Genomic DNA, 11571 nt, shown 5'->3' on the forward strand with positions numbered 1-11571 from the left:
TTTTTTTATCCTCACCCGAGAACATTTTTCCATTTTTTGTTCAGACAGAGTGGGAGGGAGAGAGAGAGAGAGAAACATCAACGTGAAAGGGACACATCGAGTGGCTGCCACCCGCCCGACCGACCAGGGCCGGGGACAAACTGCAACCGAGGTACGTGCCCTTAGCGGGAACCGATCCCGGGTCTCTCTGGACCGCAGGCTGACGCTCTTAACCACTGAGCCAAGCCCACCAGGGCTCAGGATCCTTTTTTAACAATCCCCTCCCCCAACAAAAAGCCCTGGCCAGTTTGGCTCAGCGGTTAGAGCGTCGGCCTGCGGTCCTGAGAGACCCGGGTTCGGTTCCCACTAAGGGCGCGTACCTCGGTTGCAGTTTGTCCCCGGCCCTGGTCGGTCGTGCGGGTGTCAGCCACTCGATGTGTCCCTTTCACATCGATGTTTCTCTCTCTCTCTCTCTGTTCCTCTTCCTCCCTCCTACTCTACCTGAACAAAAAAAAATGGGAAAATGTCTTCGGGTGAGGATAAAAAAAAAATCCTCCCCGAAGGACATTTTTTCATTGATTTTTAGAGAGAGGGGAGGGGGGACGGAGAGAATAAGAGAGAGAGAGTGAAACATCAGTGTGAGAGAAAAACATTGATTGGTTGCCTCACATACACACCCCGACTGGGGCCAGGAATTGAATGCGAAACCCAGGTTTATGCCCTGACCAGGAGTCGAACCCTTGACCTTTCAATGTATGAGACCATATTTCTACCAACTGAGCCCCACTGGCCAGGGCTCAGGATCCTTTTAAAGAAGCCCTGGCCGGTTTGGCTCAGCGGTTAGAATGTCAGCCCGCGGTCCAGAGAGATCTGGGTTCGGCTCCCGCTAAGGGCATGTACCTCAGTTGCAGTTTGTCCCCAGCCCTGGTTGGGTCGTGTGGGTGGCAACCACTTGATGTGTCCCTTTTACATCGATGTTTCTCTCTCTCTCTCTCTCTTCCTCTCCCCCCCCCCCCCCACTCTATCAGAACAAAAAACGAAAAAATGTTCTTGGGTGAGGATAAAAAAAAAAAAAAAATTAAATATAAATATAAATAATGACAAAACCAGTAAAATTTTCATTGACAACATTAATTTGACAGGTGATGTTTGGCTGAAATTAAATTGATGCTAGCAAATGACTAATAAAGCATCAGTTCTATTTAGATCTAATAAACTAAACAAAACCAAATGATGGTATGTCTCAGTTTTAAGGTGGGCAGTCTCATGATCTGCATTATGCTTATATGTTTTATCATCAAAATGAAAATGTAAATTTTAATAATAATCTCAAAGAAAATGAGAACACCCAAGAATATCTTTATGGATTCTATTTGAGAGCCATTGACTTAGGCCTTTCCTCATTAGACTTAAGCTTCTAGATTCATGTTTATTCCAAAACACCCCACTTGAGAATGCAAAAATGGATGCCATTCACCTCATTGGAGAGCCATATAGCATGTGACTTTTTGTCATAAACCTTTTATTTATTTATATAATATTTCTTTATTGATTTGAGAGGGAGAGAGATAGAGACATCAATGAGAGAGGAAGTCAGTTGGCCGCCTCCTACATGTCCCCCACTGAGGATCAGGCCTACAACCTGGGCATGTGTCCTGACCACCAATCAAACTGACGACTTCTTGGTGCATAGGTCAACGCTCAACCACACCAGCCGGGCAAAAGCCTTTTATTTTAATAGTGTCCAAATTCTCTAACAATGGATTTATTTTTATGTGAATACTCTTTTTGCAGAAATCTCTTAGAACTAGAGGTACAGAAAGAGCAGACCCTTGCTCAAATAGACTTTGTGCAGAAAGAAACAAATACAACTGAAGAGCTACTGGATCAGTTGAGGTAAGGAAAAGCAGGTGTCATTAGTTTGTGTTTTATCCTGTGCCTTTGTGGTTGTGGAAACCTACTAGCTGACATGTGTTTATAGTATGTAACACTGGTTTTAACAATGTAGCCTCCAAAAGAGTCAATGTATTCAACACTAAGTTGAAAGTATACAAAGTGAGAGAGCTATGGAATTGTAATTTTAAAATATTTAATAATTTCTATTGCCTAGACTTGATTTATCTCTGATTTACCACTCAAGATTGAGTGAATTATTATTATTTTTTGAAACCATGTTTGTACATTCACAATATTTGAATTAAAATGTTGTCTCCCTATTCAGTAGAAAAACTAGCAGCTGTTGCTGTTACTGTTTGGATGGTACTCTCTCCTTTTATCTCAAAAACAAATGTTTTTGTCTTGTTTATCTCTCCAGCTTGTCTGAGTGGGATGTCATTGAGTGGAGTGATGATCAAGCTGTATTCACCTTTCTTTATGACACAATACAGCTCACTATCACTTTTGGAGAGCCAGTAGGTGGGTAACAAAAGTAAGAGTATACCTCTGCAGAAAAATATATGGCTAAGCTAAAATCTTTATTTTAATAGAATAATAACTATTGACATAATAAAAACACTGCTGAAAATCTTAGAAGAGGTGGTCATCTCAATTAGTCAGAATATAATTTTGTTTCTATTTTACTAGATAAATAGTAAAATAAAAATTCAGCTAGTGAAAATTGCCCTTGGTTGAATTACATTAGACAGTAGAAATTTTACCTGTCCAAATACTGGATCAATATGCTATTTAAATCTATTTACTCTGAGTTCCTTTCTTTTATGACGGAGAATTTACTCTAATGGCTGGTGACTATTGACTGTATTTTTGTACTTCAGTTAACCTAAAAGTTAATTGGAAGTCCAGAGAGGACTAGCTGTTTTGTTGGATTTGTCTGTCAGTGTCTTTAGGTCTTTTCTCTTGAAACAGTTACCTTCATTATAGCCAACTGTGGGTAAACATGGTCAAATTGGAATTTAGGATCTTTATTCTCTCCCAACCTCCAAACATGATTCTCTTTTGAAGTTCTCTCTCTCTCTTTAATCCTCTCCTGAGGATATTTTTCTATTTATCTTCAGATACGGGGGGTGGGGGGGGGGAGGAAGAGTGAGAGAAACATTGACGTGAGAGGGACACATCGACTGGTTGCCAGGACCCCGACCAGAGCCAGGGAGGAACTGCAACGAAGGTACATGCCCTTGACCAGAATCAAAACCTGAGAGACTCATTGGTCTGCAGGCTGACACTCTACTGCCGCTAAGCCAAACTGGCCATGGCTCTTTTTTTTTTTTTAATCCTCACCCGAGGATATTTTTCCATTTTTTGTACAGATAGAGTGGGAGGGAGAGAGAGGAAGGGAGAGAGAGTGAGAAACATCGACGTGAAGGGACACATCGAGTGGCTGCCACCCGCACGACCAACCAGGGCCGGGGACAAACTGCAACCGAAGTACGTGCCCTTAGCGGGAACCGAACCCGGGTCTCTCCGGACCACAGGCCGACGCTCTAACCGCTGAGCCAAACTGGCCAGGGCTTTTTTTAAGAGAGAGAGAGAGAGAACCATGAATGTGAGGGAGAAACATCAATTGGCTGCCCTGCATGCCTCCCACTGGGGATCAAGCCCGCAACCCCGGCTTGTGCCCCGACTGGGAATCAAACCAGGACCTATCAGTCAATGGAATGACACTCAATCCACTGAGAGTGGCTGGGCAAAGTTCTTTTTCACAATAAATACTATCAATTCCATCCGGGTCCAAAATTAAAACTTAGGAATCACTCTATACCTCTTTCTCCCTTACCAGGCATATTTAAATCATTAGTAAGATTAACTGATTTTAACTTAATATTCATCCACTTTTTTTTTTTTTTTTTTTTTTGCCTCTTCTGTCCATAGTCATCTCTAACCTTGATGACTACAATAACATTCCAGTTTGTCTTTCTAGATCTTCTCTTTTTCTTCTCTAGTTTACTCTCTTTCCTATAACTATAATGGTTGTTAGAAATCTGGTCATACACCTACTAATCTTAGACTAATGATCAAAATATTTAATATAGCCTGTAAAGCTCTTTTTTTCTCCTTTTCTTGCCTCATCTTACATTGTTCTTTGTATGTCAGGCACAATGAATTTCTTTTATTTCCTTAAAAGATTATGGTCTTTCCTTTTTTTTTTATCCTCACCTGAGGACATTTTTCCATTTTTTGTTCAGATAGAGTGGGAGGGAGAGAGAGAGAGAGAAACATCGAGGTGAAAGGGACACATCGAGTGGTTGCCACCCGCACGACCCAACCAGGATCAGGGACAAACTGCAACTGAGGCACATGCCCTTAGTGGGAACCGAACCCGGGTCTCTCTGGACCGCAGGCCAATGCTCTAACCACTGAGCAACTGGCCAGGGCAGATTATGGTCTTTCATTCTCAATCATATTCCATTCTACCTCAGGACCTATATACTGATGTTTCTTATACCTGGGAGCTTTTCCCCAGTCTTAGTCCATTCAGGCTGCTATAACAAAAATACCATAAACTGCCCTGGCCGGTTTGGCTCAGCGGTTAGAGCATCGACCTGCGGTCCTGAGAGACCCGGGTTCGGTTCCCGCTAAGGGTGCGTACCTCGGTTGCAGTTTGTCCCCGGCCCTGGTCGGTCGTGCGGGTGTCAGCCACTCGATGTGTTCCTTTCACATCGGTGTTTCTCTCTCTCTCTCTGTTCTTCTCTCTCTCCCTCCCACTCTACCTGAACAAAAAAATGGGAAAATGTCCTCGGGTGAGGACAAAAAAAAGAAAAAAAAAAAATACCATAAACTGCGGTAGCTTATAAGCAACAGAAATTTGTCACAGTTCTGGAAGCTGCAAATCTGAGATTGGGTGAGGATCTTTTTGCAGGTTGCATACTTCTGATTGTATCCTCACATGAAAAAGGCCAAGCTAGCTCTCTGGGGTTCTCTCATTTTTTTAACATTTTTTTTTATTGATTTGTTTGAGAGAGAGAGAGAAACATTGATGTGAGAGACAAACATTGATTGGCTGCCTCCTGCATGCCCCCTACTGGGGATTGAGTCCAAAACACAGGCATGTGCTTTAACCAGGAATCAAACCAGGGCCTCTCAGTCAATAGTAGGATGCTCAATCCATTGAGCTATACTGGCTGGGCTCTGAGGTCTCTTTTATAAGAGGTCTACCCTCACGACCTAAGCACCTCCCAAAGTTCCCTTATACCATCACATTGGATATTAGGATGTCAACATACAAATTTGTAGGAAACACAAATGTTTGGACCATAGTACCCCCTCTTCACTAAATAAATTTCTACTAATAATCCTTATGATCTCAGCTTAATTATCATTTTCTCAGGGGAGTTTTACTGGACGCTCATTATAACTATTCCCTCTACTACTTATCTTCCTGTTTTATTTGTTTGTTTGTTTGTTTTTATCCTCACCCGAGGATATTTTTCCATTTTTTGTACAGATAGAGTGGGAGGGAGAGAGAGGAAGGGAGAGAGAGAGAGAAACATCGACGTGAAGGGACACATCGAGTGGCTGCCACCCGCACGACCAACCAGGGCCGGGGACAAACTGCAACCGAAGTACGTGCCCTTAGCGGGAACCGAACCCGGGTCTCTCCGGACCACAGGCCGACGCTCTAACCGCTGAGCCAAACTGGCCAGGGCTTATCTTCCTGTTTTATATTCTTATTGCCTCCTGAAGTTTTTCTTAATAATGTTTATTACAGTTTGTAGTTGTTGGTGTGTTTATTACTGCAGTTATCTGTGTTCCCCTGAGCTGTGCACTTCTTGAAAGTATAGATTGATCATGTCTATTTGTCTCATGATTGAATCCAAAGTAAAAAGAATCAGAACTTATAGAGACAGGAGATAACTTTTGAGTCTAGAGAAGCAAGCAGCTATTCTGGCTACCTAAAACTCCTTACTAAAATGCTAAAAACAAATAATTTTTACTCTATTTGTACAAAGATAGTAGATGTGGGAGGTCATATCCTCTTTATATGATTCCTGAAAATAATATTATCTTTGCACAACAGGTAAGGGTTAAAGGAGAAGGCCTTGATAAATATACTATAGAAGTATTACATCTTAAATTTCTTACAAAGGCCTGCCAGTCAGTATAGTTCAGCAGTATCAGGGGAGCTTTTGCCTTATAGAGAGAAAAATGTGATTCAAGTATAAACCTTCAACTGTCTATGAAAAAGTCCAGCTACCCAGAAAGAGTAGGACTGTAAAGTTCTTGAGTTGTATGTAGTTTGTAGTTTAAAATCAAATAATAAAAAGAAATACTGTTCTTATTCTGGTTCTTCCTAGTTGGTCTCCCTTTCCTGAACAAGGTTTATAGGAAGATTGTTGACCTGAATTTTCAATCTCTGTTAGATGGTAAGTTCAAAACATTTAAGCCACTAAAAATGTTTTGGAAATTTACAAGTGTAAATTGTTCCTTGAGAATCCTCACATACTAAGTTAAATAGACATAATAATAATAATAATGTTCCCTTAGATATGTGTAGTAGACATAAAACTGCGAGGATAATGTTCCAAATATTGGGTAGGTTTAAAAAGAAATGATTTTTTTATTATTATGACTAAATCTTTTTTGTTGTTGTTAATCCTCACCAAAGATATATTTTAGATAGAATGGAAGGGAGGGAGGGGGAAAGAGAGAAACACCAATATGAGAGAGACACATTGATTGGTTGCCTCCCACACAACCCAGACTGGGGTTGGGTATCGAACCTGCAACCCAGGTACATGCCTTTGACCGGGAATCGAACTGGAGACCCTTCAGTCCAAGTGCTGACGCTCTTAACAGCTGAGCCAAACCACCCAGGGCATGACTAAATCTTGAACAATGATTAATAATAGTTATTTTCATAATCTAAAAATTACCATTGTATTTATTTTGTATCAGGCATGTATATTACTTACATCGATGCTATGAGGTAGGTATTATTCCCCATTTTACAAATTAGGGACCTACAGCTCAAAAGAGATAAGTGTTGTGCTTAGGATTATTCAGGTATTAAGGAAAGACAGGATTTAAACTCAGAATTATGTTACATTTAAGACTATGCTCTTTTTTTTTGTACGCTCCCCTAGTGGGAACCAAACCCGGGACTCTATGGTCTACAGGCTGATGTTCCAACCGCTGAGCCAAATTGGCCAGGGCAAGACTATGCTCTTAACCAAGTTTTATTCTGTATGTGATAAAGACTTTGAGTTTTTATAAAAGTGTCTTATGTGAACCATATATTCTAATTTATATGTTTGAAAATAAAATGGAGAGGATACTTAGACACCTAGCAATTTGAAGGTATTTCTGGTTTGTATAATATTTCTAGCTTATATATATGTATATAAAATATCTGAATAATTCATACTCTGCTTTTGATTTTTTTTTTCTTCCTCAGAGGATAAAGCTCCTCCTTCCTCCATTTTAGTTCATAAGCTTATTTTTCAGTACATTGAGGAGCAGGAATCCTGGAAGAAGAAATGTACAACACAGCATCAGGTGTCCAAGGTAAATTCTAATAGATGTCTATAAAGGCAAATTATGTTATCTGTCCCAAAAAGCAGACTAAAATTTTATATGTATAATAGTGGATCTTGAAATGATAAATATATTAAATTATTTAACTTTGGGGTTTCTTTTTAAAAGAGCCACTAAACACTGAAATGTTTCCATAATTTCTTCTATTTTTCCCAGATGCTTCAAGAAATCTCACTGGTAGTAAGCCATTGCAAACTCCTTGGAGAAGAGATTGAGTTTTTGAAGAGATGGGGACCAAATTATAACCTAATGAACATAGATGTGAATAATACTGAGTAAGTGTGTTAGTTCCCTAGGGCTACCATACAAAGTATACTGCAAATTGGGTGGCTTAAACAACAGAAATTTATTATCTCAGTTCTGGAGGCTGGAAGTCTAAGAGTGAAGTGTCAACATGGTTGGTTCCTTTAAGGGCTGTGAAAGAGAATCTGTTTTATGCCTCCCCTTTAAATTCTGGTGATTGCTGGCAATTTTTGGTACTCCTTGGCCTGTAAATATATAACCCCACTATCTGCTTTTTATCTTCACATGACGTTCTTCCTGTGTGTATGTTTGTGTTCAAACGTCTCCTTTTTATAAAGACACCGGTCATTTTGGATTAGGGACCCACCATACTTCAGTAGAACTTCATATAACTGCAATGACCCTATTTTCAAATAATGAGGTGCACTGGGGTTAGGGCTTCAACGTATGAATTGGGGTTGCACAGTTCAATCATTAAAGTAAATAGTAGAAAACTTTAAAAAATATTTTATTAATGAGTTTCATGACTAGTAATGAAAAAACGACAGTAATACTTTGTTTCAGATGTTTTACCTTCTGTCTGAGAAGGACAAGAAATAATGTACACCTAAGTTTCATATGCCATTGTAAAAAGAAACTATGTTTGTCTTTCATTCTACTTTTGTTTTGTATTTTTAATTGAGGATTTTGTTTTTTACAGATTGAGACTTTTATTCTCCAGCTCTGCAGCATTTGCAAAGTTTGAGATAACGTTGTCTCTCTCAGCCCAATATCCATCTGTCCTGTTACCTTTCTCCATTAAAAATCACCTTGGAAATATTAGGTAAGTGAAGGACCAGCAGGATAGGGCTTTCAGCTACTTTTTTACCTTTGTTATAGAATTTGAAAGATCCTTCAAAGTGGTCAATAAATGATAGACCATAGTGAAAGCCAAATGTTACTTCCCTCTGACTTCACTTTGAAGAGTGTTCTTTTAAAGTCAGTGTCCTTCATTGCTATCTCCAGAGGTTGCTGGAGACCACTGGTCTATTCTTTTATACTTGCTCCACTTTTTAAATACTCTTACCTAAAATAAGAATCAAGAAGGAAAAAAATCCTGCATTTAGCCCAGGTCATATGTGAATATCTTTTATGATGTTAAAAACAGAATAATCATTTAAAAAGTTGTACAGTCATAATGTTTTTCTCAATTAGCCTATGGAACCAGACCTAAAAATACTTAATTCCTATTATATATTGTGTGGCTTTTTAGACACATTGCTAACAGGTTGTGAAGTGGCAGAATTGAGAATGTACCCACTTCAAATCCATCAGCAAACAATAATTGTCCAACAGTTTAGATTTTTATAGCCAGAGAAAGAGCTAGGTCAGAATACCTCACAATTACATACAGAATTGATCCTTGGGTTTTTAGAATCTCAGTTCAAACTGAATAGTCGAATTGTTTTTAGAAATGCCTATTTGTGCTTCCTGGGAGATCAAGAGACTGTACCTAAAAACATGAGTTCCACTGAAATGGAAATAAGTATAAGTTTCCATAAAAATTAATTAACCTTTTGTTTTTTCCAGCCAAGATGAAATTTCTGCCCTTCTATCTAAAGTGCCACTGGAGGACAACTACCTAAAGAATGTAGTCAAGCAAATTTACCAAGATCTGCTTCAGGGCTGCGATTTCTACCATTTGACCCTTGGACCACAGCTGTAGCAACCAAGCACAATACACTTGATAATGATATGTTAGTCTCAATCGCTGTTTAATCTTCATCCTCAGGTCCTAGAAAGAAGCCTAGTAAAATTCCTTCTGATGATTATTTAGTTAATTTGTAGGGTTAGTTTTTAAAGGTCTACAGTCAGGAATAATGAAAGGCCTCAAATAGTCTGCTTTCAACTTGCTTATCTTTCTAGTAAAGGTTTAAGTAGTAGAACACTTAGGGACAGCCCTGGCCAATTTTGCTCAGTGGTTAGAGTGTTGGCCTGCAGACAAGAGAGTCCCAGGTTCGGTTCCCGCTAAGGGCACTTACCTTGGTTGCAGTTTGTCTCCAGCCCTGGTTGGGGTCATGTGGGTGACAACCACTCAATGTATCACAATGTTTATTTCCCCCCCCGCCCCCTCGCTCTATCTGAAGATAAATGCAAAAATGTCCTCAGGTGAGGATAAAAAAAAAGAACACTTAGGGACAATTTCTCTTAACTAAAATGGGTCTCTCTGCTTTAGTACAAGCCCTAAGGAGTAACTTTTAAGTGTAAGAGCAAGTGTAACCACTGACAAAAACATAAAGTTATTTCCCCATATATAGAGCTATGATTTTTAGGTTTCCTGGCTTCTGCCTGGAATAGTGACGGGCCTGTCTGCAAACTACTCATCCTTCTTTTTCTCCATTCCAGAAATGTTATTAAGAGAAAGCAATAGCCCTAGTAGATTTGGCTCAGCAGTTAGAGTGTCTGCCTGCAGACCAAAGAGTCGTGGGTTCAATTCTGGTCAAGGGCACGTACCTCAGTTGCTGTTTGGTCCCCGGCCGTGGTTGGGGTCATGTGGGAGGCAACCAATTGATGTGTCTCTCTCACATCAATATTTCTCTCTCCTCCTTCCCCTCTCACTCTATCTGAAGATAAAATGAAAAAATATCTTCGGGTGAGGATTAAAAAAGAGAGAGAGAGAAAGCAATAGCACTCAACTATTAAGATTGTTTGCCATTTTTCTTAAGGGCCTTGCCTCCTTTCATTATATAATGTCTATTAGTGTTTTCTTAGTAAGCATAATTTTGTAGGGAAAGGTAATTGATTTTGGCCTAGTACATATATGTAAATATATTAATACTAATTTTGTGTTTGTGATATAGTAAGGAAATATATAGAAATATACAGAGAAGTTTAGAGAGATATCATATCTTCTGTCTGGGCAGTTTCTATCTTTCTGAAGAATGCCTTAAAGCAATATTTTCAACTTCTTTTATTAAATAATTATACATCAAACAATATCATACCCAAAACACCAGTTTTGTCAAATTCTGACAGTAGTAATGAACTTAATATAAGTACTGGTTTGTGAAGCCATACCTTTCTCATATATAAAAATTAAAATATCGCTCTGGATGGTGTAGCTTAGTTGGTTGGGTGTAGTCCTGTGCACTGAAAGGTGGCTGGTTCAATTTCTGTTCAGGGCACATGCCTGGGTTTCAGGCTTGATCCTGAGTAGGGGACATGCAGGAGGCAGCCATGACATCAGTGTTTCTCTCTCTCTAAAAATCTTTAAAATAATAAAATATCCATTTATATTGAATGATCATTATTATCTGTGAGATAAATAGAAAAGACTTTTACCCAAACTTTAGCCAAATCCTAATGATAATTTTTGTTTATATTTAATTCTAAACTAAAATATATTTGCATTTTTAAACTAACTCATCTTAAAATTTTACTTTATACTTTACAATTAGATTAAAGTCCTGTGGATTCCTCTTGGTTTGCTTTGACTTCTGAGTTATTAGTCAAAAGACCACATGATCTTTTAAGCTTTAAAAGTCAACACAACTCATTTGCCATAAAAGTCAAGATGTAGTTATTCCTTGTTTCCACGAACTCCTTGAAAAACATTTACAGTCACCAATATGATCTGTTTCCCATGAAATTTAAATTACTTTTCTTACTGGAGTAGTTTTATTTCTTTTCTGTAAGCCTAAATAGTAGAAGTTTTGTTTTATACATTTTCAGTTCCTAGAATTATCAGTTCCAAAATGATTTGGCTTGTAATGATGGTTTCTGTTTTCTTGGGTTTGGAGTACTGATTGTAATATTTACTTAGTTATTTGATTTTTTTCAAAGTATTGCCCTTTCTATTAAAAATTTTGGAAGTTTTTC

At 38.8% G+C, this 11571-nt stretch overlaps 1 protein-coding gene across 8 annotated transcripts in view; it reads left to right on the forward strand.

The window, feature by feature from the left end:
- Nucleotides 1–9449, forward strand: part of KNL1 (kinetochore scaffold 1) — an 86676-nt gene extending 77227 nt beyond the window's left edge. For 4 of the 8 annotated variants that reach the window (XM_036260029.1, XM_036260023.1, XM_036260037.1 and 1 more), the window contains 7 exons: nt 1774–1875; nt 2294–2394; nt 6231–6299; nt 7331–7440; nt 7627–7745; nt 8414–8536; nt 9283–9449. In XM_036260029.1, coding sequence (XP_036115922.1) covers nt 1774–1875; nt 2294–2394; nt 6231–6299; nt 7331–7440; nt 7627–7745; nt 8414–8536; nt 9283–9418 — 760 coding nt within the window. In that variant the 3' untranslated portion in view covers nt 9419–9449. Of the gene's footprint in view, nt 1–1773; nt 1876–2293; nt 2395–6230; nt 6300–7330; nt 7441–7626; nt 7746–8413; nt 8537–9282 lie in introns of those variants that run through there. The other 4 variants (XM_036260053.1, XR_004959330.1, XM_036260066.1 and 1 more) reach the window with 4 other exon arrangements.
- The last annotated feature ends 2122 nt before the right edge of the window (nt 9450–11571 follow it).

Source organism: Molossus molossus, unplaced genomic scaffold (genome assembly GCF_014108415.1).
Source record: "Molossus molossus isolate mMolMol1 unplaced genomic scaffold, mMolMol1.p scaffold_m16_p_1, whole genome shotgun sequence".
Taxonomy (NCBI): Eukaryota; Metazoa; Chordata; class Mammalia; order Chiroptera; family Molossidae; genus Molossus; species Molossus molossus.